The sequence below is a fragment of the Carettochelys insculpta genome, chromosome 2 (assembly GCF_033958435.1).
Source record: "Carettochelys insculpta isolate YL-2023 chromosome 2, ASM3395843v1, whole genome shotgun sequence".
Classification (NCBI taxonomy): Eukaryota; Metazoa; Chordata; order Testudines; family Carettochelyidae; genus Carettochelys; species Carettochelys insculpta.
The window spans coordinates 71,596,743-71,623,393 of record NC_134138.1 but is presented as its reverse complement, the minus strand read 5'-3'; the positions used below and the strand labels follow the sequence as shown (position 1 = coordinate 71,623,393).

The window sequence follows — 26,651 nt, the reverse complement described above, 5'->3', positions numbered from 1 at the left end:
AGTGGACGACCTCTAATGTATAGTTGTCAATGCTGATTGATGGGGATTCAGCAACATCCTGACCGAGTACGTTTGTCTTCTTTAGGCTGATGGTAAGCCCAAAGTCCTTGCACGCTTTGGAGAACTGATCCAGCAGTTTTTGAAGCTGGTCTTCTGTGTGAGACACTACAGCAGCATCGTCTGCGAACAGCATGTCTCTGATGAGGACTTCACACACCTTAGACTTAGCTTTCAGCCTTGCAAGGTTAAACAGTTTCCCATCAGATCTTGTGTGCTACAAGATGCCCTCTGTTGAAGATCCAAAGGCATGCTTCAGGAGGAGTGCGAAGAAGATCCCGAACAATGTTGGAGCAAGCACGCATCCTTGTTTGACGCCGCTCCTGATTCTGAAAGCATCCGATAATGCGCCGTCATATTGGATGGTGTGCATCTCTGTATATTATAACAAGCATTGTATAGAATGTTTAACTTCATTTACCAGTTATTAGAGGAATTATGAACACCTCATTTGGTATTTGGACAAACAAAAAATTAGTCCTGCCACACTAGTCAAATGATGGTTTTAATGGAAAACTAAGCAGATGGGACTGTAAAGGTAATTATGGGCCAGATTGTGCTCTCTCAATAGCAAATGCCTACTGGATCTCAGTGGCACCAGGCAGAGAAAGTCTCCACAAGGCAGCACCATATAGGCTGAACGAACAGAAAGCAGCACGAAGCACCTGCACAATCTGGCTGCAGCCACTTCTCCAGTCCATCTAGCAGCCATGGCCCAGGGCACCCCTTCAGCTGGGTGATGTGGTCCTGAGGATTTGATCTGCTCAAGAGCCTACCAACTGTGCTCAAGCCACACTGGGCTCCTCTCCACACTCCTGTAAAGAGTGTGGCTGAAGATTTAACCCAAATGTTACCATATGTTACAGATTCCCTCATCTACCTCCTCTCCTTCTTGTTCCCAATGGCAAGGGAGAAATGTGACATACCCATTGTTGGGTTGGAGGCTGGAGACATCGGCGGTCTGAAAATGTGTGACCAGAATGAGGAAAATAAATACGTACAATAATGTGGTGCTGTTTTTGAAGAATTGTTTTTCAGATCCACAGCTTAAAATGTATCTGTCAGAAGAACTTCTTGCTGCTGTAATTTCACTAAGATTACTTGAGCACAGGGTATTTCTGTAATCTGTTATTCAGTTTCTTCTATAGCCTGCATTCTTACTCTTACTGAGCAGCTAATTATCACAAAGACTCCCTTCTTTTATGCAAGCAATGTCAAATGCAAATTAATCTTTGGGAGCCTATTTGTTTCTCCATCAGAACTAGGTTACACAGAAATTTCCCATTAGCTGTGCAACTAGGTACTGTAATCTCTGGAACAGTTTGTTTAGGCCAGTATTGTTGTCAGCTAAGCATGTTTCTAAAGGTTTAAGACAAAGACTGTCCCTGTTAGTCCTGTGTGTCTCTCAGACTGAAGAGTTTCCAAGGTTCTGTTTGGGTGAGTAAAGCATCACCAAGCATATCAGGAGGGGTATCCAAATGTTGTTAGGCCAGAGAAAGCGATAAAAATATCCTGGTTTTGATCCGTTTTCAAATCTTGTAAGAATACTGTGGAGTGGCCCTCTCGGACAATAAAAAAAGAACAGGACAAGGAGGGAGTAAAAGTTGCAGCTTCTAAGATTAGCATTAACTTCCAGACAGATATCTGTAAGAGAAGCAATCCTGTTCAGAGAGCAGCATGCCTCCAGTGATGACTACTGCCCAGCCACCTGTTTGAATTTGTCTTCTCCAGAGTTGCTGAGCTCCTCCACTGTGTGGAGGGTCCTATAAACTTCACTCCTAAGCTTCTCATGCTGTAATCTTCCTTGCTCTCCTCCACGTCAGCCCATTTGTTTTAATTCAGGTTGCACAAGAAGAAAAGCAGAGAAAACCAGTATAGGAGTTCCAGTACAAAGATTTGATACTACTGAGCTGGCTACCATCCCCATCTGAGGCTCCTCTTCTGGCCCTGCACCCATCCTCAGTCTTGGCCCCAGCCTCAGTCCCCTTAGCCCTATCTGACTCCCACATCCTGAAAACATGGCCCTGCTCTTACCTCCAGCTCTGGGAGAGGGGCTGGACAGGGTAACAGGGATGGCTTTCAGTATCCCACCACCAAAAATGTTCCAGCGACACTTTAAAGACTACCTATACACTAATGCAAACAGCCTGAAAACACAAATAGGTGAGCTGTAAAGTCTGAAATTTGGTAAAGACCTCTTAATAATTGGCTTTCAGGTACTGGTTATATGAAAAGGAACTATATTATGCCATAATTTCTGAATGTGATTTATACTAGAAAGATGGTTTTGGGGAAAGAAACAGACAAGCAGCACAGTATATTAAGAATCTATGGGATACAGAGGCCATGTCTCCACTTAGGAAAAACTTCAAAATGGCCACGCTAATGGCCAAATCGGAGAATACTAATGAGACGCTGAAATGAATACTCAGTGCCTCACTAGCATGCTGCCAGCTGATTTCACTCACATGTGGCTCATCTAGACAGGGGTCCTTTTTGAAAGCTGATAGGAATAAGGGGATTTTGATGTTTGCAGGGTCCTTTCGAAAAGTACCTCCGTGTAGACAAGCCATGGGCTAGTGAAATGTGGCACTTTCGAAGTGCCGAGGCTGGCAGCATGCTAATGAGGTGCTGAATATTCATTTCAGCACCTCATTAATATCCTCCGATTTGGACATTAGCATGTCCATTTCGAAGTTTTTCCTAAGTGTAGATGTAGCCAGAGAGATCTTCTTAGGAAGCATGAGTTTTCTGTTTAAAGGAGAATACCTATGAGGAAGATTCAGCATGAATACAAATCTGAGTTTATTAACATTAGAATCCACCTTGGGCTCTCAGTCAGAATAAAGGATGAAGTTCAAGCAAAAGCAGTGATAAGTCGCTATCACCTTTGTCCTTGACTTTGGGGCTGAACCTCTCCTTGACATGAGGTAGTGCCTCCTAAGGACTGCTCTAACTTTTACACTAGCCACTAGAGTCCTTTACATTAGTTTTTCACAACAGCCAGCATACAGAGCAATGCTGATCCCTGAGAGCTCCCTGATACGGTTTAGGAAGACAGCAAACCAGTCCCAGTATCAAAAAGGTTGAGGAACACTGCCCTAAAGGGTTTTCCATGGGTTCAGGTTTGCCAGAGTGCAACATGTGATTCCACCCACAATATGCCGCAAAAGTGGAGGAGAATATGTGAAGTAAAGGGAATCTTCACCTGCCCATTTGGAGTTGGCACGATGTTCCTTTTATGGCTTCTGCAATCCAAAGGGAGCTTAGTGAAAGTTAAGTACATGGCCCAGAAATGTATGTGAGATCAGGAGAACAACAGAAGCCAGCAGCAAGGTAATGTGTAATTTCAGCTACCAAAATACTGAGTAAAGCAATATCACACGCGGGTGTGACATCAGAAAACATTTCTCACTACAATAACCAATAATTTGAGAGTTATCAGAGGAGAAACTTGACTTACTGCTGAATTGTTCCAGGAAGCATTTGAGCCCTATAGAGTGACCATAATACACAATATTTCAGTTCCACATCCTCACTGGGCAGTCAAACCAAGGAATACTACCATGGCACTCCATTTCAAAAGGGTGATTTAAAAAAATAATAAGTTAGTTATTAACAGCCTGAAAGGGAAAGTGAGACTATTAGAATTCATAGAAGCAGTATAGAGGCTATATAAGAGTATCTGAGAGGTGAGGCAGAAGGACTGCATGTCCCACAACACAAAGAGGAAGCAAAAAAATGAACTAATAAAACTTGTGTGGTTCAAAGTGCAAGTGATCAATCAGGAGAAAATACATACCATTTAACCATGCAAATTCAGTCTGAGTGAAGCTAATTAATAGCTGAGTAGAACATAAATATTGCCCAGAAGTTGCCTTCCCTCCTCACCCCTTCCATGGCTGCAGAAGGCTTGTTCTGTGTACAGGAGCTAATATAGGGTCTCAAGAGAAGGCCCCCCCAGAGTGTCCACACAGCTTTTTTGTCAACAGAATCTATCAACAGCAGCTTTATGCCTAATAGCTGAGAGGCAGAATGCTGCTGGCAAAAGGGCTGAGTTTTGTCAACAAACTGTGAACAAAATGCATTTTTTGTGTGGGTATTCCAACAGTTTTGTCAACAAAACCAGGGTGTACCCATAGGCAGGGAGTCTCTGATGGACACAGAACTGAATGCAGAGCAGCCCTCAACACAGTGGAAGTGGCAAGATATGACCTTGAGCTACCTGTATGTAATGCAGTAAGCCCACAGTGTCTGGGCTTTAGGAGCATCTGTGGCCAAGCTGCAAGGTTCTTCTATCTTTGCCATGGTTTACAAGGAGAAGGACCTTTCAAGCTCCTTACTACATTGAGGCTGCATCTATACTACAAGATAAATTTGAATTTATTTATATCGATTTTCTAATTCTGGAATTTATAAGTTCAATTTTGATCCTCCTCACTTCACACTGAGCTTCCCACAAAGTGGAGTCATTGCTGCCACACACACTGACTGTTTCAGTAGTGCATTGTGGGAGGCTATCCCACAGTTCCCTCATCCCCATAGCATCCTGGGTATGCTCGCTGGTCTTGATGTCATCTTCCACCACTGCATTTCCATCATTCCCCTCCTGATCCCTAAAAATACATTGATCACCGGAAATAATTCAGAAGACCCTCAAAATTAGAAGAAAGAATTTTTGGTTTTCCCCCACATTACACTGCCAACACAAGTGCAGCGACTGTATTCTCAACTGGACATCTACTGATGATTGCTAGCATGTGATCCCTGATAATAATGCAGGGACTTGGAATGTTTTTTAATTTGAAGGGAAGGTAGGAAGAAAGAACTGTTGGTTTCCGCATTCATTATGTTATTAATGGAAAGGGTTTATGGCTTTCCAGTGCACTATAAGGCTTCCATGCAACGACTGTGTTCTCCAGTGGCCATCCACTGAGTATTTCACCTTCCACCATTGCAGAAATGTGATCCCTGAAAATAATGTAGGGGCCCAGATAGCGTCTTACATTGAGAGGAATGTAGGAAGAAAGAATTTTTGGTTTCCCATATACTATATTGGTGTTAGGGACAGTCTTAAAGCAGGGTCCCGGACTGTGCAGGAAAAAAATAATTGTTGGTTTTCCCCCGGCAGCAGCAAACCCAGGTATGGGTCAAGGGGGTGGGGAATCACTGGTGGGAGGTCATTGAAATGGTCCTCCCCGCCGTGGCAGCAAGCCCCTTAGCCACCAGGGGAGACTTTTCCCCAGCAGCAGAAGCAAGCCCAGGTATGGGCCAAGGGGGAGGGGTCAGTGGATGACCAGTTGAATTGTTCCTTCCCCAGTGGCAGCATCAAGCCCTTTAGCCACTGGGAGAGACCTCCCCACAACAGCAGCAAAGCCCCCAGTCTCTTAACCGCTGTGGGAGACAATCCCAAGGCAGCAGCAACAAAGCCCTCAGTATCTTAACCACCAGGGGAGACTTCCCCACACCTGCAGCAAAGCCCAGACATTCTTTTCCAAGTGACTGATAGCACTGTCAGCGCCAAACAGAAGGCTGGCACATCCTCTTATTGGGTTGACTGGGGGCTACCCATGTGATGTGCCTGAACATGGGAAAGACCCAGACTGTGTGGAGCCTGTGGGCGAAGGTAGGGGGTTCACACACAGATGTAAACTGCTGAGCAGAAGTTTTTCAGCTTGTTATCCAAGCACAACCCCCAGCACAGCCTTGTTGACACATAGTATGGAGGGACAGGGGCTGGCATCAGACAGCATAGAAAAAAATAAGTGGGCAGGCAGAGCTGCAAACTCCCTGCAAGGGCTACTTGAATGAGCAGATGCACGCACACCTCTAACAGCACAGAAAGAAGCCATTTCTCAGGCTGTCATTCTAACATGAGACCACAGCTAAATGCTTGCTGGTCCTGTTTGGAAATTCAGGCTCTTCCTGTTACTGGAGAGCAGCAGCCAAAGTGGAGCACTGAGGGGCATTGTGGGTTACATCTGGAACACCGCTGGAGGTGCTTTTAAGATGTGGCACTTCCACACTTGCATTTATTCGAACTTCTGAATTCGAGCTTGACGCTATACCCATGAGGTAAATGCGATTTTGTAATCTCGAGATTAGCGCTCCCTAAATCAAGCTAATGGTAATTTACAGTGAAGACCATCACCTGGTAAATTCAAGCTATCTGAACTAAATTTGAATTTATCTCATAGTGTAGGTGAAACCTAAGTCCCTTTACTTGGGTTTTGCGTAGGAAATCAAAATATCATCATGATAATCAATAAGCAAACCGGTGGGGGTTACTTCCATAGCGTACTGTGTGGGCAAACAGCTCAGTGTGATTGTTGGAGGGACTAAGAGAAGGTTGTGCAGTTAGACCACCAAAGGTAATAATACAAGGGTGTCAAATGTCAAGTCAGGAGCTATTCACTAGTTGTGGGAAGAATAAATTTCACAGCCCATCTGATTGGATAATGTGGTATATTAGTGAACAGCTTGGACTACGATAATTCACTCAGTTCATTTTATTTGAATGTTCTTGTTCTCAAGTGGCTCATGATTTTCCCAAATGTGTGTGCTACTTTTGAATAAGATTTCATTTTTTTTTCAACTGGTGCTATAGTTCATTGAACAGTATTTTGTGAATAATATTCGCATTTTGGTATATTTCATCAAATTAGTATATGCGTGTTCAATGCTACAGAAGTTTTTACCTTGAAGGACCTGAAAGCATTACCCATTTGGGTGGAAGAGCAAGGGAACTGAGAGTTCCTAAAATGAGCCATGTACCAAATTTGTGCAAATCTAATTTTCTTCCTGTGTACAAGGGAAAACTCTACTGCTTCCAGGTTTTCAACTTTTCACCTTGAATTTGAAGGAGATATAATGAAAATAGTAATCCTCTCAAAATTAAAACTGTACTCGACCTACTAATAAGTGACGAAAAAAGCCAAGACACTATTACTTGACTCCCAAACGGTTGGCTTTTGGCACCGAACCCTTCCCCAGGAAAGTGAAATGCTGTGTAAATCCTATGGTCAGATTTCTAGCCCAGATTCTTTGATGTCAGTGTTCCCTGTAAGCTAAGCACTTGGGCAGCTGCCCAGGAGAGATTCATGTGCCACTAACATGATTAGCCGAGCACCCACAGCCACACACAGCTGGCAGCCTATGTTTCTATTGGTGGTGCGCATCTGCACATGCCTGGGTACATATAACAAAATGTATCCTGCCGATAGCTGGAAAAAACTTAGAAGGAACTCTGTTTGCTGTGCCAAGTTTTTGCACAGCACATCTACTAGCCCAGGTATAAGACACAGTGCCCTTAGAGCTACTCTAATCTCTGCCATCTGGTAACATTACTCATGGGACTGTACTCCAGGTAAAGTCAGCTGGAGCACATTACACTCAGGCCTAAGGAGAATGATCTGTCCTGGAAAATCAAGGACAGGGGCGATGTTGCTGTCATTATTTTGAGTATATTTAATTTGTATGGAACTTCCTACATCCTAGGAGTTGAAACCCTGGCATTAAAATGAAGGGTTTTAGCCATATTGAAACAACACATTTTGATTTTACCAAAACAAAATATCAATGAAATCGATATGCTCCCACAAAACATTTTAATTACATCAAATCAGCATTTTTCAAAGGAAAATTGTGCTGCTGGAAAACAAATTTACTAGCTCAAGTATTTAAGTGTCTACATATTGTTGTATGTAAGTACCTCAGCAGTATCTCAGCATCTACAAATTGAGCTTCTGTTGCCATCTTTGACAAACAGCCTGTGAGACATGGGCCAAGCCACTGAGCCAGAGTTTCCCATCTATATATTTGGGGATAAAGGTGCTTCAATTCCTCACGCAGGTGTTGTGAGGATAAACCCCTTAATGCCTTGGGAAATAAGCAGACACCACAGCTGCTGCAATGGAAGGGTTTTTGTGCATGTCTACACTGCAATTAAAAAACCTTGGGCTCATGGGACTCAGGTTAATGGGGCTGTTTAACTGTGGTCATAGGGGCTGACAGAATTGATGGGCCCCAGTGCACAGTGGGGGCCCCACTCCATAATCCTGGAAAGGGAGGGGCCTTCAATGGAAAAGTTGGGGCTATGGGCAGCCAGCCCTTAGCACTGCCTGGAACACACTACACTCCCGCTTAGTGCCACCAGGACAGTGCTCCAATGACAAACAAAAGGACCAGGGCACCCTTGCACTCTAGCAGTGGCTGGAAACCTGATCCCTGTGGAATCATTGGGCCCTACAGCATTTGCCCCTTTGTCTTTGGTGGGCCCAATTGTGTTGTAGATATTCAGGCTCAGACTGGAGCCTGGGCTTGAGGACCCTGCAATGTGGGAGGGTCCCAGAGCATGTGCTGAAGCCTAAACCTGACCTCTGTACCACATTTAAAGAGCCCCTTAGTCCAAGCCTCATGTGCCTAATCAGCTGGCATGCACTAGCCACTCATGTCACTGCAACATAGACACACCCTGTATGTACAGGGTCCTGTCTCTGACAGCTCACCTGAGTTTTATCGTTAACCTGATAAAAAAGCTAGTAATGCCATGAGAATGCCTGGGTGGCAAGACTAGTGTGCCATAAACACTCAGGACATTATGGCTGGGTCTACACTTGCCCCCAACTTTGAAGGGGGCATGTTAATCAGGGTGACTGGAGATTATTAATGAAGTACAGCAGTTTGAAGTGCCTGTGGCTACACACATACTGGCTCTTCGAAGTTTGACACTTCGAAGTTGACGTGGGGGAGAATTAGCCTAATGAAGTGCTGCATGTTCACCGCAGCACTTCATTAGTAATCTCCCATCACCCTGATTAACATGCCCCCTTTGAAGTTGGGGGCAAGTGTAGACAAGTCCAATGAGACTTTGATATTAAATTAATGTCAGAAGGCAATTAACCCTTTCATCCCAGAAATAGGTAATTTGCTGAATTATGTTTAGTATATTCACTATCAACAGGCATGTGGCTCACTCGCTTACTACCAAAGGCAAGAGAGATTACATCTGGCCCTGGTGAGGCTACATCGTGTGGACAGGGTAGGTATGAAGATCCACCACCACCTTGCAGTTTCCATTGGGACACCAGGAGGGCAGTCCCTGCACTCAAATGAGTAAACTCAAGTGAATGCAGTGGTGGCTTCCTAAGGGGCCAACTCAGCCAAAAAGGGAGCAGAGAAGAGGAGGGAAAGCAATGTCTCTGCCTTCTTTACCCAAGGGGTGGAACAGCCAATGTTGCATCCTTTCAGGAAGTCTCAGAAATTGCATTCTCACAGGAACTGTGAAAGGCTTCTACCTTCAGTGCCCCCCTTGAATGGGGCAGTTCCAGATCAACCTTCACTACACACTGTGGCTAAGTGCAACAACCTAGCCCTGACCGAATACAGCATGATTTGGTCCTAGGGCACTGGCTTTTTAGGCAAGATTAGCCTTCAACTGCTGACCAGTACCATGGCTTGTTACTCATTTTCTTCTATCAAACATTCCCTGTATATGTCATTTCTTATCCAACGGGGTATCCTGATTTCTGTCTGATTATCTTCCATTTCTTAAATGCATGCCAGAATGCTTTGCGTACATACTTCACAGGAACTCTTCAATAAGTCATCACAAAAGATACTATAGGTGTGTATGAGACTCAAAACATCTGCTGCATAATTAGGCAAAAATGGAAAATCCCTGGAGCAGATGGGCAATGAGCAGTTTGGGACTAGCATGCTTGTAACTCTTCACTTATGTGGGGATGGTGGGTTAGTATCTTACTTGTCGTTCTAACATCACCCCTGGATTACATTTCAGTTTTTGCTCAGAAAAACCACCCCAAACACATTCAACATAGGAACATGAATACCCTTCTTTCAAAGAGCTGGAAGAAGCATTTCTTCCTACATTCAGCTACAACAAAGCAAGGCTCACCTGCAAGCCTATCAACCATTAATGCAGCTAGTATGCCACATGAATCAACACCAAATTCTTAGATGTCTTCTTTACAAAGTATAAACTAATAGGGTCTGTGAGTGATCACTTGGATAAAATTATCTGTCAGCAACAAACAACAAATGGAATACTCAGAGAGTTCAGAAAGTAGAAGCAAAGGTATTTCAGGAATCATCTGCTATCTATATTACTTCTGGCAATGCATATGGCAATGTTTGCATTTCATTCTGTCAGTTTCTCTTTGTTCTTCTAAGAAGTGGGAACAGGGTCTACAGGTTTGTACAACAGCCAAAAACAAAACACACAACAGTAAATAAGAGGGGAATTTGAAGCTCATACTAAATGAAAGATCACTGGAGAACACTGTTTTGCAGAGGACTAGCTAGAATCAAGTACCAGTGTAACTCCAGTGATGACTGTGGTTGTACCAGAGATCACGCTGATCCACAAAAAGTTATGTAAGGGCTACAGAGTACAATTATAACTGCATTCTACCTAAGGCAAAATGGTATATCTTTTTAATCAGTGGTGGTTTAAATCTGAATCTGGCTGTGAATAAAATAGTTGCTTATAATAAAAAAACACTAGTTAAACACTACTTCCATCACTTATCAACAATGATACTATACTGAATAGTCATTTAGTTATTTGAATATTAAGTTAATGTTGTATTAGAGAACTTTCTCTATTAAAAACACTACTTAAAATTCTGAGCAGCAAAATCTAAAATTTACATTTAAAATAGCAGAATTAAGTTTTGTTAAGGAAATCAGAGCCAGTTCCAGCTTGCAAAGTGTGAAACTGGCCCTCTTATTCAGAGATCGAATGTGGCTCTTAAGCAGTTCATAAGCTTGTGCTGAATTCCATTTTTTTACAAGCAGAAAAATCAATGAGATCATTGAGATGAATGAGATCTTAGGCCTTTATTTAAAACATTCCCATTTGAGTTCAAGGCCTAGATCAGAGGTCAGTCACCTGCAGCACAGGTGTCCTAAGTGGCACTTGAACCAATTTTTAATCAGCACTTGAGGCAGGAGCTCAGCCACCTCTCCTCCCCCATGCATGCAGGAGCTTGCTCAAAGCCATGCCACCTGTGGATTAACAAAAGACCAGCTAATGCTACCAACCACTGTCTAAACATTAAAGCTCTCAGTCTTTATTTATTTATTAATGAGGTTGTTGTCAGTAGGACTATTATTTATTTATGAGGTTGTTGTCAGTAGGACTATTAGTGACTTTAAAAAGTGTCACTGGCACTCAGACCCATGTAGAGGTCAAAAGGTCAAATTTTGGCACTCTGCCTCAGAATGGTTGCTGGCCCTGGGCCCAGATCATGGTCAAATTAAAGTTAACTGCAAAACTCACGCTGATTTCAGTGGTGCAGGGTTGGTCCATTAACTTGTAAACAAGTATAGTTAATATGAGCCTGCCTACCTTATTCCTCTAACCAGTCTCATGGAAATCAGTGGAAGTAATGGTATGAGGTAAAGATAGTAGGTTTTGTGTGAAGGTGGAGGTGAGCAGAGATTGCCAACCTTGTGTTACAATTACAATACATGTATTTTCCTTCTGTTTGCTTGGTTTTATCAAGCACATTTACAAATGAGGCGATAAATAACAGAATAAACCAACAAGAAGTCCTGTGGCTCCTTATGGACTAACCTCATGGAACGTAAGCTTTTGTGGGCAAAGACCCACTTTGTCAGATGCATGTGATACTGGAATAAAACAGACAGTATGGAGGCCTGTGAATTACATAAAGGCAAAATAAGGAGTGAATTTCACTCAAGGGCATATCTATATTGCAATAGAACACTCACAGATAGCCCATGTCAGCTGACGTGGGCTCACCAGGCATCAGAGATGGCACAGCAAAATTACAGTATAGACATTTGGGGTGCAGGCTGGGGAGATTAGGCTCTGAGATCCTCCCCTCTCAATATCCCCGACCCAAGGCACCCACTTGAGAGTGAACATCTATACTGCAATTTTATAGCTCTGCAACCTAAATCTAAGCCAACTGACATGAGCCATCCCCACGTGTTTTGTTGCTGTGTGGACATGCTGAAAGTGAGCAGAATTTCAGACATTCCAAAATTAATGTAAAGTTCAGGATAAACCTGCGAGTTAGAGTCACTGATTTTTCCCTCCCCATGACGACAAAGGGAAGATGGGTGCCATATATACATCTGACTTGAAAAGGCTGTGCTCATTAAATAAATCGAAAGAACCAAACACATTGTATTGCTAAACAGATGGTGAAGATGCTTGAAAATAGAGAAATGTAATGTCATAATTTTAGTGTGAAGCCATAAAATGGTACTTTGCCTCAGTTAAATACTTAAGATGGCAGTACTTCAGATGAGCAAAGGGAAATCTAATTGCTTTGGTTAGCCTGGGTACATTTTATGTATTTATTTCCACATTTTTAGTGATTGTTATTGTGGTGATGAAAAATACTATGGAACAAATGAGTTTGTTTTATATGACATTACGCAAAAGCCTATTTTATTTTACTACTTTTGTTTGCCTTTGGTGTTCTGATTCCACTTGGAGTTTTATTTTTATTTTTTTAATTTAAAATTTATATGACAGCAAAAGACAAGGTTTTTCTCTTCTTCTACATCTTGGAAAGGCTTGAAAATGATTTGCAGCTGATTCCCTTCCACTGGTAGTTTGCACAAGGTTTGGAAAAAACAAACTGCAGCTGGATAGTTATGTGTGCGCAAAACAAGCTAGCATCAGCCAATATTTTAAAGAGATGGCTTTTTAAAGAATATTATACTCTCCTCCCAGTCAAGTTGTTAGCATTGCAAGGAACCATTTTCAAGCAGTGTTGATTTTATTTTACAGCAGCTTCCTGTGTTTCACTCTAAATGTTATGGTTCTTTTAGGGTTAAACTGTGCTCTTTGGTCCAGTCCTGAGTAAGTGTTGGTGTCTAAACTACACCAGGGGTCACCAACCATTCTGAGTCGGAGTGCCAAAATTTGACCTTTTGACCTCTATGTACTGTCCAAGTGCCAGTGGTACTTTTTAAAGTCACTAATAGTCCTACTTACAACAGCTTCGTTAATAAATAAATTAAGATGCAGCACTTTACCATTTAGGTGGTGGTCAGTAGCATCAGATGGTCTTTTGTTAATCCACAGGCAGCATGGCTTTGAGCAAGCTCCCAGCTGTATGGGGGAGGACAGGTGCAGCTGAGCTTCCGCCTCACATGGAGACATAAATTGGCTTGTCTGCCACTCTTTGCTCCCATCCCAGGGGTTGCGGACAAGTTCCGGGACATCCTGTCACATTCTGAGGCACAATTTCCGCAATGCTTCTTCCTTGCTTGCTTCCCAGAGGGTGTTGCTGTTGGCAGATACCAGAAGTAAATTGCCAACCCTCATCCCAGAACAGGGCAGCAAATAGAAGGGGAGAGAATCGAGGCTCCACACATTCACCACCCCTTCTTTTCCATTCTGAACCCGCCTTCTGGAGGGGATGAAAAGTAAAAGGAGGCTGCAGCACCCACTTACTTTTTCATCTCTAGACTTCATGCTTTAGCAGCTCACGCAGAGTTAGAAGAGTAGCTCTTACTCCCCTTTCTCCCCTGTGTAGGTGTATACTCCATGTCACAATGTACCCATGGTATCTTTCAAGGAAATGGAGCTGGATACTAATCTTCCATTGCCGAGCTCTTTATCAAATAGTTAACATCAGCATAAGCCAGAAAATAAAAGCAATGAGGAGTCCTGTTGGGCCTTAAAGACTAACAGATTTATCTTTGCATAAGTTTTTGTAGGCAAAAACCCATTTTGTCATAGGTTTTGCCAGGAAAGCTTATGTCCAGATAAATACGTTAGGCTACATTTGCATGACAACCCTATTTCAAAATGAGATATTTTGAAACAATTATTTCCTCTTAGGCTATGGATACACTGCCCCTCCCTTTCAGAAGGGGCATGCAAATGTGGGTGATTGGAAATGCAAATGAGGCACAGATTTAAATATCTCATGTATCATTTGCATACTCATGTGGGATCTCAATTCCAGAAGAGCTGATTTTGAAAGCAAATACAGCTGAGTAGACAGGTTCATTCAAAAGGACATCCCACTTTTGAAAGCACACTCTTCTTAAAAATTAGGAAGAAGGGTGTTTTCGGAAGCAGGGTTTGTAGCAACCCTAAATGGCTAGGTATATTTTAATAGACCTTTGTATTCCTATGTATCTTGGTATCACCCTGTATTACCCTGTATCTTTTTAATAGGCCACAGACTTTTATATTACGCTTTAGATTTGTTATTTTATATACTACTTTCTACCTTTGTATTATCCTTTATATTTGTTATTTCATATTCATAAGACACTTTGTAGTGGATTCCATACCTTACCTAAAACTCCATTTTACTCTTGTATGACCCTGTATACCTTGTGCTGTCTGTGAGAAAGAGTGTGTGTGAGAGCCACCTGGAAGTGTGAATGTGGATGCTTAAAGAGTTACCCTCCGGAGCCAGACTGTCTGGACAGCAAAGTCTTGGATCCTGAAGAACAATAAGAACTGGACTCTACAGCAGTGACCCACCCAGAAAGGAAGATTAAGTCCCATCTGTAGATGAGTCATACAGAAACCTGGGCAGTGGAAAAGGATCAAACCCATCTGCCATTGACTGGTGACTCATCGTGCCTGGGGCAGTGGGACAGAACCAGAACTATGGACTGAAAGCTATAAAAGATGTGTGCATCCCTACAGTGTTGGGTTCCTCTTCTTGTCTTGTCAACATCGGAGCATCGATCCAGATCAACAGAACCTGGCTCTACACTCACATCTAATCCATCTGACCAACGGATTAGAGTAAGCAACCTTTGTAACTATAAACAACTGCAAGACGTGTGTGTGTGTGTGAATAAACTATACATATTATACGCATATAATATAATGATACTGTATTCTCAATAAATGCGGCGTTCTTGCTTTATCCCTCTAAAAAGATCCCACGTGCTTCTTATAAGAATAACCGGTTTACTTTTGAATGAACCCCATCTACACAGCTGTTTAGGCTTTCAAAATCAGCTCTCCTGGAATTGATATCCCATATGAGCATGCAAATGAGGCACAAGATATTTAAATCTGTGCCCTACTTGCATTTCCAATTGGAGACATTTGCATGCCCCTTCCAAAAGGGAGAGACAGTGTAGCCACAGCCATATTTCTTATATCTTATTTTGAAATAATACAACCACACACAAAAGCATTTCAAAATAGCATTTCCAGCCCATAGCACTATTTCAAAATAGTGCCATGGGAGCCTATTATGGCCTATTTCAAAATAGGCGTTATTCCTCAGGAAATATGGTTTACTGGCATCAAAATAATGCACCAGAAATTTTGAATTTATTTCAAAATAATGTGTGCATCATTTAGATTCTGCTGAAGTTATTCCAAAATAACCACTGTTATTTCGAAACGACTTGGCCATGTAGACACAGCCTAAGTTTTTAAGGTGTCACAGCACTCCTCATTGCTTTTGTGAATACAGACTAACATTGCTACCGCTCTGATACCAGAGAATAAAGTAACCCTCCCTGAGTGTGCTCAGTAGAATTCTGCATAGGATTTCTGAGGAAGGCTGCATGAAATACCTCTTCCCAGTCTTTGGCTTCAAGGGGAGACTGGGCATTGTATTTTGTTCCAGGATCATAGGGAGGAGGATTGTGAACAACAAGTACAGTACAAGTTAAAAAAGATGTTAAAATGGTTACATAGGCTGAAGTCTGGTGTTTTATCTGGCTTTTCTCAGTTTCTGCAACAAGTATTTCAGTTAAAATGATGATATATATATGAAAGTCAACATTTTGATTTCTTCCCATAGGGTTGCTGAAAAAAACAAAACTTTAATGAATTTCTAACAATAACTTAAAAAGTGAACTCAGTCTCTGAATCACATAAACAGCAGCTTTATTAAACCAACACTGTAAATTTTCTCAAGTGTTTGTCCCAGAGGTCATAATACAAGCCTAATTAGTGAATCTGTTTAGCCATGAACCTGAATATCCTAACCCTGTGTAATATTCCAAGATACCTAGTTTGAAAATAATATTGTTACACTTAGAGATGCAGTATATTGCTTAAATCCTATCTGATAGTTATGATATCAAGGATAAAGAATGAGAAGAAGGAACTAAGCAGTAATCCTCTTCCAAACGTTGAGAATTCACATTCCTTTCTAAAGTCATACTTTACAAGTGTTGTTACACCGACAGTCTGTAATTGTTCTGTAATAGCTGATCCAGTAAGGGTGTGCAGGATGTCTCATATATCTGAGAGTCAGAATCTAAAATCAGACTTCTGCTCTGATCAATAAATATGGAGAGCCAGATTCTCACAGCAAATACACCAACTGAAATCCAAAGTAATCCATTGGCTTCAGTGGAATTACTCGGGATTTCAATGGAATGGTAGAGTTTACAATCTGGTCCCAATATGTATCCACTAGGTTTGTATCCTCCTCAAAGGCTTGTCATCCAACATTTTTCTTATCAGTGACAGAAATGCATTGTGGGTTTCTAAGGCAAAATCCAGCAGTTAGGGCAGACATTCCCTTCCAGTGGAAAAAGCCAGGCACTGCTATCAAGAGCTTGATTCTCAAGGCCTGCATGTGACTATACACATTACAGGAAGAGAACACACACTCCACAGATGGGTATGCAGCTGGACAAGCACCTACCACTATGCATTGGGGTGCACTTTAAGCTACTGTTACCTACCAACCTGCTGAAAATGAAACTCTAAAATACACTCTGACACCAGGTCCTGCACAAAAAGATGCCAGTATAATAGGCAAGAAAACAGCTTTACTGATCAAACTGACTATTCTTGATAAAGTAATGTGTGGAAATCCTCGGAATGAAGACAGCAGTTAGAATCCCATGTTCTGTAAGCTGTGACATAGATTGTATTATTGAAGGAACATACATATTTGTCATTTCAGCCTCTTCAAGTTTTACAGTATTGAATTTGGATCAAAATTTAGCTTCCCTGTGTAGCACCCACAGGCACTAAGACCTCATCTGGGGTGAGTGAAGTCTCTGCTCTACAGCCTCAGCTGAGAGCCAGTTGGCCTTTAGCTCACAAGGTAAAATATGGGATTTTAGACCCTATATTTGCAGGTTCTATCCCTGAGGCCAGCAACCTGGGTCTGTTTGGCATTACACCTGTATGCATAAGATAACACAGAGGTAGAATATGATACAGAAGTTTGGACAAAGCTTGGTTCTTCCACCATTTCAATATCCCCAAAAGAGATGCAAATAAGTCAATCTACAAGCTGATCTAGCAGGGAATAAGGGACATGGAGTTAAGGTCTGAGCATCAATCTGCACATAACTTCTAGCCCAACAGTGGTAACTTCCCCCAAGAGAAGAATAATCTACATGGGAAACTGCTTGGAAAGCTGCATCTTTATTCTGTTTTTACAATGCATTTTAAATATCTAAATCTTAACTTCTAGACATCTACTGTAACTTCTCTTTAGCCATTAGACCTATCCACCACTACCAGCAGCCAAGATCCTGGGATCAGAACTTAGTCAAAAATGGCTTTGATGCAAGAGAGGAGACGGAAGACAATTTGCTCTTCTATAGTTTGATATACTCATTTCTGTGATAATTGTAATGAAATTTTGGATTTGACATCTCCTCCCTTTGTCAGGAATTTTTAGCACAGATGTCATGCTGCTCTGACAAGAAGCTAGGCATCGGTTCCTGCAGCAGCTTATCAGGTCTGTTGGTTAATCTCTGGATATTTTTCACGGCTTGCCCCTATGCTGACCCTTTCTTACATACCAGTTTCTTTTGTTAAATGGGCACTAACTTACTGGGAGCAGGTTTGCTTTATATTATGTTAGTTGACCACTGTCACAAGGGGCCATTGAAATTGCTTTGGCATGGAGATGCATCTACACAGAACCCAGTAAAAAATGGTGCAGAAGTTGTTCCTCTGGCTCTACACAATGTGGTGAGTCCCCCAGGTGGGTAACTTTTCTGAAGCCAACTCTGCTGGCCTTATGTCTTCTTTATCCTGGCAGATTAATGCAAAGCAACCACATCAAAGTACAAGATGAGACCAATATTCCTAACCCAGTTATTTAAGCTACAATTTAAACCTGTATCTATTCCACAAGTCTATGTAGACTTTTCAAAAGCTCTACTCCAGCAGAGTGGGATCCCTATATGATCACCCCATCAGAAACGCCCAAGCACTCAAAGAGAAGAGCATAAATACATAGGAAATTGTGTTTCAAGCTTCTAAGGGATTATGATAAACAGAAGTCATGTCTACACTTATGAAAAACTTTGAAATGGCCATGTTAATGGCCAAATTGAAGAATACTAATGAGGCACTGAAATAAATATTCAGCACCTCATTTAGCACGCCACTGGCCGCTGCACTTCAAAAGTGCCAAATTTCGCTCATGCGCAGCTCGTCTACATGGGGGCCCTTTTCAAAAGGACACTGCAAACATCAAAATCCCCTTATCAGCTGATAGGAATAAGGCTGGTAGCATGCTAATGAGGTGCTGAATATTCATTTCAGCACCTCATTAGTATTCTTTGATTTGGCCATTAGCATGACCATTTCGAAGTGTTTTGTAAGTGTAGACGTAGCCAGAAAGGCAAAAATAATTTTAAAACCTCTGGAAAAAAAGCCTGAAAGTTGTCTTATAATAGAAAAATGACAGGCACAGTAAAGGAAAATATTGGAATGATCTTTTGCAGCATAGTTGCAATTGCAGCACATCAAGTGGAATATCTGTGGAATGGCTCATATTTTAAGATTGCAGTACACCTTTACCATTCTTTCAAAAGTTAAGCTTCATTCCATGCTATTATTCTACACACATTTCATGCATTCTCCAGTTTTCAGGTGGCTAAAGCTTTTTATGAGCAATTTATGTATGCTTTTTAAACTAGTTTACCCCCAAATTATATTTACTGGCAGCTGTTTCCCCCAAGTCAAGGTGACCCAGCAAGTTTTGAAATAGCAGATCTTGTTTGAATGCTAATAGTATTAAGACAGAAGTTAATAGTTCTGCAAGCTAACTTTATGGCCAATTAATCATGCAATACGATGTATGCTAGAGGCACATTACCAAGTATGCAAATCTCAATTCACTGGCATTAAAGCACAATCCAGCAGACTTTTTTTTTTTTGTATGAAAAATGCGGAGCTAAAAAGCTGTTTTGAATTACCCAGGTCATCAAGCAATGATTTAACATCTTGTGTGTATCACAGGTGTTTTGCAATGCAATGTCATTCTTACCTCCATGGGAAAAGCTTTAAAATTAACAGTGTGTTCAGAACCACGCTGGTTTTCTCTCCCCCAGTGAAACTGAACATCATGTAGTTCAAATTCATGGCCCCGAGGTAATGGCCCACCTACTAACACTGGAAAAGAACACAGATGAAGGCAAACTTAGTATTCCAAGCAAACAACCTGCTGAGTGCATTGCCACAAACAATTGGTAGACTGTTGCAAACTTCTGTTGTATTATCCAACTTAGACAACAAAAGGAACAAAGCTAACATACCTCCTTCCTGTTCTCCTGTATTATTGCCCATCTGCAGAATCTCTATTCATTCTCAGCTACGAAAATGGTATTATACTGCATTCTGAGGCGGAACAGCTAGTCATATTGCAAGATAAAAGCATTGTGTGCATATCATTCCAAAGAGTGAATAGGTTTATAGAACGTTAGTCAAACAGCAGCTTTGTGTTCCAACCAGATGATGCAGTTTCCTTCTGGTGTCAAACTGCATAATTTCCTTATAGCTGTACAAATGCCTCACCTGTATCACCTTTGTTTGTTGTGCGGAAATTGGTCATGAAGAGCTGGGCAGAAAGTCTGGCATTCTTGGCTGCCAATGTTTTGTTAGATAATAATGTTTTTATAGACACCACCTGCCAGGCTTGTGAGACACAGGTTGCCCTTGTGTTCCTTGAGCTTATAATAAATAATCTTAAAATTCAGTATCAACTATTTACTTTAAGTAAGGCACTAGGAAGGCAATTTTCAAAACCCTCAGATGTGAATGTGTGCCAATGCCTTAAAATTAAAGAGTTAAAAATCCATCCCTCAGGCACAGGAGAAGGAAAGCAGTATAAATTATAACTTGAACATCTGACATTATTCTGTCTTTTCATGAGTACAAATAGTATATATGCATAGAAGTGCATATCGAATGCCAGACTTTGGCCATCACTTCCATCCATGCCGGTTTGGTCCAATGAGTCCTGAAGCTGCTTCGGACCAAATATTGCTCTCAAATACATGCACGAAACTCTTCACTGAAATCAATAGGAGTCAGGAGTTCATACACAAGGGGAGATTTGGGGCCCAGAGTACTTAAAGGTCTGCTCCAAAGCCCACAAATCTAGTCTCTCGTTGTCTACAGCAGACTTTGCATCAGACCTTCTGTGACCACCAGCAGCACTGACAGCCAAGGTAGGCCTGTAGGTAAGGTAGGAGGGAGGGGGACTTGGCTCCTCACCCCGGAAAGGGATGGAGCCAAGGGCAGAAGGGGAGGGGCTTAGAGCAGTCAGCTCTGTGCCCCTCCCCATCACCACACTCCCTCAGAGATGCACTGAGAGCAGCAGCGCAGCACTCTGCAGGGTTTCAAATGGGTCTGAAGCTCCAATCACGTCTGCTGTTACTTTGGCAGCTGCAGCAGCTAGAGCTCCCGGCTCCCATGAAATGCCAGGGTTCAGGACAACTGCCCCCACCACGCCCCCGCCCATGGGCTGCAAGCCTGCTAACCAGTAAAGTAGTGAAAATTAAACAGGTTTTGTTGCATTATGTTGTGATTTATGTAGTAAAGGATTCACAATCAAATTATTTTATCTGTGTAACTGGATATAACCCCATTACAACGTGCTGGAGGTAAAATTCACCAGTTAAGATTTCTATTATATGTTACAACAATGGACAAAGTGATCCAGATCAATCAGGATGTCTTGAACACTGAGAGAATGTAAAGCTTTAATGGCTTTTGATAATCATCATCATAGTTATAAAATAGTTCAATTGTAAATCCTTAACTGCATATGTAGATTCAAATTTGCATCTTCTATTCCACTTAACTATATCAGTCCCTGCTACACAGATAAAGTGACAAACACAGAGGAAATCGAAATATTCAGAGTACTGCAAAATGTGGCAGGATCATGTTTTATATTAATATTATTTCTTAAGTAACACGCATTTTTTGGCAAAAGAAGTATTATTCCTATTATGTATGTGACTGGAAGGGCACTCTACTGTAATATTGTTTTGGATCCAACGACCCTCTCTAAACCTATCAATGAGGCTTACTTCATAAGACTCCTCCTATGTTAAGAGTATTTATTGTCTGTGCCTGGGATGCGGTCATGCTCACTTTGCCTCTTCACAATGGGCGATCCCTGGAAAATCATTCTGAAACTGAAACTACCAGCCCTTGCAGAGTACCCTTGACCTGCATAGTTGTCAAAGGAAAAGTGTTTTTCCTGGTAGCTTACCCTCTAAAACATCTCTTAAATATTAAAGAAGGCTTTCAGTAAAATCTGTTCTGCTCCTCTGTAAAGTTAGTCATGTTTTCTCCTACTTATATATCTTACATGCACAATGCCAAAAATGGGTGCAGATTATAAAATGTTCACAAATTCAAACGAAGAGCCTGAATGTGTTTCTGAATTAAGAATCAAAAGGACCATCATCAATGACAGCTCCATAGTCAACAACAGTGTGTCCCCTATGCAATGATATAACTGAAAGGTATATAATCTGCAATGGAATAACCATTGATTTTAATATATTTTGTAGTCATTCTACTTTATGTATGCGTAGGCTTTTCTATGGCTACGGTGTCATGTATTGCCTATATTTCCAAAAGTGTTCTAGATCTCCCATTTAGAAAATCTGGCTAAAAGGATTTGTCTTCACAGTGCTCCATGAGGTGGCAACCTATGGGGGTCCCAGCAGGATCCTGGGTTTGGCCATCTTACGGAACTGGACATAAAGGAATTCTATTGTTATTGGTCTTTAAGCTTAAATAAATCTATTAGTTCATTTCTTTCCCCCTTGGAGGTAGAAGAAACACCCCTGAAGAGAAAGGTCTCTCTTCCTTTTACAGATGGCGAATGGGGGCATAAAGAGACTAAGTGACAGGACATCTGTGGCTGAGCTCAGAACAGAATCAAGATCTCCTAAAATGTGCCCTGAACACCATCAAGTAGGAACCTGAATGAGACTGCCAGCTTATTTCTCAAGTGTTCCCAAAGACTCATCGGACAGTAACCATCAGGTGCTAATACTCCAAAGTCACACTGATGACCTAGAGGTGATGGTTCTACTCTCAAAGGACCTCATTTCCAGACACACATTAATTTTTCACTCTCTGTAAAAATCCTCCCAGCAACACTGCTTTACTGCAGAGATGTCCACCCTAAAGCACATGTACTGCTGGTGGTACTCAGAACGCTTGCTGTGATAAATTGACTGGTCACATGGTGCTGATAGTTTTCATCCTGCTCTCCAGCAGCTAAGCTGTACTAAAAGGCAGCTAACATATAATAAAATCTGTATTTTCTGAACATTAATATTGCCCCACTAAGCTGCGTCTACACGTGCACGCTACTTCGAAGTAGCGGCACCAACTTCGAAATAGCGCCCGTCGCGTCTACACGCATCGGGCGCTATTTCGAAGTTAACTTCGACGTTAGGCAGCGAGACGTCGAAGTCGCTAACCTCATGAGGAGATAGGAATAGCGCCCTACTTTGACGTTCAACGTCGAAGTAGGGACCGTGTAGACGATCCGCGTCCCGCAACGTCGAAATTGCTGGGTCCTCCATGGTGGCCATCAGCTGGGGGGTTGAGAGATGCTCTCTCTCCAGCCCCTGCGGGGCTCTATGGTCACCGTGGGCAGCAGCCCTTAGCCCAGGGCTTCTGGCTGCTTCTGCGGCAGCTGCGGATCTATGCTGCAGGCACAGGGTCTGCAACCAGTTGTCAGCTCTGTGTATCTTGTGTTGTTTAGTGCAACTGTGTCTGGGAGGGGCCCTTTAAGGGAGTGGCTGGCTGTTGAGTCCGCCCTGTGACCCTGTCTGCAGCTGTGCCAGGCATCCCTATTTCGATGTGTGCTACTTTGACGTGTAGACGTTCCCTCGCTGCGCCTATTTCGATGTTGGGCTGAGCAACGTCGAAGTTGAACATCGACGTTGCCGGCCCTGGAGGACGTGTAGACGTTATTCATCGAAATAGACTATTTCGATGTCGCAACATCGAAATAAGCTATTTCGATGTTGGCTGCACGTGTAGACGTAGCCCTAGTGTTTGCCTTACTAAAGCTCTTTTCAGAAATGTACATTACACTCCTGTTTCTCCTTCCACTATATAAATTTGCCATTTATATTATTGGATTGGTGAAAATAAACATCAGAGGCCACATCCTGGGCCTTTGCTCTGACCTCATTGCACTAACAGAGCAGCTGGGCCTTTCCTCAGCACAGGTGAATAACGAACTGGCCTATAGCAGCTGTGCATGATCATTCTCAGCCTGCTTTGAGTAGGTGGCATGCAAGACAGAAGGAAGCATGGCTGCAATGCCTTGAGCTTCAGCAATCTTCTCCTGCATGACAGCTGATACAAGGCTGTTACCAGACAATACAGTTCTGAGACTCCTCTAACTTTATTCAAAATCTGAACTAGTCCCTGGTTCTTATAGGACCATATGGTCACAAAGGATTGCCTCTCCCCACCTTCCCTCCTGACTTTTAAGTCCTGCACTGATCATAGCTCATCCCAACCTTCTACATCCCAGATTTCAAATTTCATTTAATCTGGAAATGATGCTTGTACTGCTTTCCAGTTATTTTTGTGGGAAATACTGTTGCAATGCCCTTTAAAATGGAAGGCATATCAATATCCTAAGTTTAATTCAAGCATCTTATCCTAAATGTACCACCAGCATCCACAGTTATCCATATAAAGCATCGGAAGAAGAAATGGAAGTCAATGGAAAACTATTGATTTCCATAAACTTTAGATTAGGTCCACAGTTTCTATCAGCTAGAAGCATAACATGCCACTTGGGTTCCACAACGTCTTAGTTATATTCTGGGCAATTTCTGAACTTCAGACCCTGTTGGCACAAGTGAATAAGGTCACATACTCATAAGAGACAATTTTCGTCTATGTTTTGTGCTGTGAACAGGAAAACTTTCTTGACATAAGGATTAATTATTAGAGTTTGAACAACTTCACAAAAATGAATGCCCAGTTTAGGACCATAATAATCCAGCTACTCACAAAGCTCACTCCTGCTTCCATTAAAGTCAGTGGCAAAACTCCTATTGATTAAAATGAAGTGGGATCTGAATCAGAGCTGATGTATAGCAATGTATGCTCTTACTTAGTTCAGTTACAATGTAAGGATATTCTTTAGGACACTCTACCTTACCATCATTTTATTGTATTGGAAAAAATGTAAACATTGGTTCAACCTACCTGATTTTGACTTAAGGACAATCTGAATGGAATGCCCATCATTAATTACTTCACAGTCACGGCAAACAACATAGTTTGGTGATAAGCGTACTTCTAGTAGTGAAGGGTCATATCTGGCTTCTCTTGAATTCAAGTTAATAGGGGACTGATATTCTCCATTAGCATCAGGAAACATCAGCCCCCACTCAACTCCTAAAAATAAGGCGAAAAGCTGTTATGTGAAAATAAAACAGGACTGCTTTTAATGCAGGACTGGTGGTCTTAACCTAAATACACACAGGCAAAAAATACATTGAGTAGACCCCCTTCACTTAAAAGAATACTATCAAAAATCCTGTAAACAAATTCCTTAACCCCTGTTACTAATATCACCTTAGTTAAACGCCAACACATTTTTGAAATCCCATTGGCTATTCCTCATTTATTATCAATTTGCCTTTTTTCACATTTCTCTGAATGTGCACAAGGAAATTAACTAAATCAGTCCCACTTTTGAGTCAGCTGCTTAGTGCTGCCCTGCGGGACTCTGAAAGGTAGCTGAGGAATATTTATTTTTGTATTTTAAACTACCAGATTTCTCTTGCTAGCTTTTTGATTGTTTGCTGAACCGAGGGGGGGTGTATTTCTGTCGGTTTTTACTGGCAGAAAAGGGTGTTTGTCCCAATTACGGCATTGGGGACAAAGTGATGTTGCCAGGGCCCCTTTGATACCGCGCCCTCCGCTTCAGCGTTTCAGCTGCTGAAGGAGTCAGCGTTGCTGCGCTGAAACGACTGATGAGCTGCCTGGCTCTGTACTTTGCCTGCACAGGGGAGAAACGTCCCTGGCTCTCCCGCGCAATGAAACTTCTCCCCCCTTTACCCCAGCTCGGGGAGCCCGTTGCTTTCCCGCCGCCTCCTTCCTTACCTTCCTCGTAGCCCCACTCCAGAGCTGCCTCCTTCTGCGGAGAGGACTCGGGCTCCTCCTCGATGGAGCTCTTGTCAGCCATCGGCAGCCTCTCCACCCCTCCTGTGTCCCTCGCAACTCGCCGGGGTCCCCCTCTCCGAGCCGCGCTGCCTCGCGGAAGCCTGTTCCCTGCGGGCTGGAGAGGGGGGCTGCTCGGCCGCGCTCTGAGCATGTGTCTCCGGGGAAGGGGGGCCAGCCGCGGCCGGTGTGCGTGTGTCTGTGGCAGGCGCACACAGCGGGGGGAGAGGGCCTGGAGGGACTGTAATGCGGCGGGACTCCCAGCGGTGAGGAGGCTGTTGAGATCTCCGGGCGCCCAGTGCGGAGGTACCCGGGGGCGGCTGCGCTCAGCAGAGAGAGAGACAGTCCCGGGGAAGAGCGCGCGCGCTAGCCAGGCGCCCCGGGCTGAGCAGGGAGAACACCTGCAGGTCGGGACGGGAGGGGCGTGGTGCTGTTGTAGCGTCGGTCGGTCTGTCTGTGTGTCTGTCTGTCTGCAGCTGCGGCAAGAGGGGTGACTGGGGGGAGGGGTCAGTGACCTTTCCCAGGCGTAACTGTGACCTTTTAACCCCTATGTAGGGTCCCAGTGCTCCTGATACCTTTTAAAGTCACTAATAGTCCTGCTTACAACAGCTTCATTAATAAATACATCAAGTTGCAGAGCTTTACTGTTTAGGTGGTGGTCGGTAGCATTAACTGGTCTTTTGCTAATCCCCAGGCCGCCTGGCTTTGAGCAAGCTCCCGGCTGCATGGGGGAGGGGTGGAAACTGAGCTCCCGCCTCCTGTGCCAGTGAAAATCGGCTGGCGTGCCGCTCTTGGCACCCGTGCCAGGGATTGCTGACCCTGGCGGTAGAGAATCCAGGAAGTGTGTCCTGGGGGGTTGTGCTGAAGGCATCCCATTGGCGACAGCCCATATAGGCAGTTTCCCAGGTCAGCAGCTGAAGTACTGCCACAAGCAGTGACCTTAAATTGTAGCAAGGGCAGTTTGGATATTAGGAAAAACTTCCTGGCAGGGCAGTTAGAGGCTGGGACTAATAGCCTTGGGAAGCTGCAGAATCTCTGTCCTTGGAGATTTTAAAGAGCACATTAGGTAAACACTTGTCAGGAATGGTCCATATAAGACCACCAATGGGGAAGAAGTGGGTAAATGGGGCAGCTGCCTCAGGGTCCAGCAGTTTAAAGGGGCCTAGGGCTC

The 26,651-nt window shown here is 42.9% G+C and overlaps 1 protein-coding gene across 3 annotated transcripts in view; it reads right to left on the bottom strand.

The window, feature by feature from the left end:
* CA8 (carbonic anhydrase 8) overlaps positions 1-25,875 on the bottom strand; it is a 55,905-nt gene extending 30,030 nt beyond the window's left edge. For 2 of the 3 annotated variants that reach the window (XM_074985764.1, XM_074985765.1), the window contains exons 1-3: positions 25,424-25,874; positions 24,521-24,712; positions 19,302-19,426 (exon numbers count right to left, since the gene is read on the bottom strand). In XM_074985764.1, coding sequence (XP_074841865.1) covers positions 19,302-19,426; positions 24,521-24,712; positions 25,424-25,634 — 528 coding nt within the window. In that variant the 5' untranslated portion in view covers positions 25,635-25,874. Of the gene's footprint in view, positions 1-19,301; positions 19,427-24,520; positions 24,713-25,423 lie in introns of all 3 variants that reach the window. The other variant, XM_074985766.1, reaches the window with a different exon arrangement.
* Between the last annotated feature and the right edge of the window lie 776 nt (positions 25,876-26,651).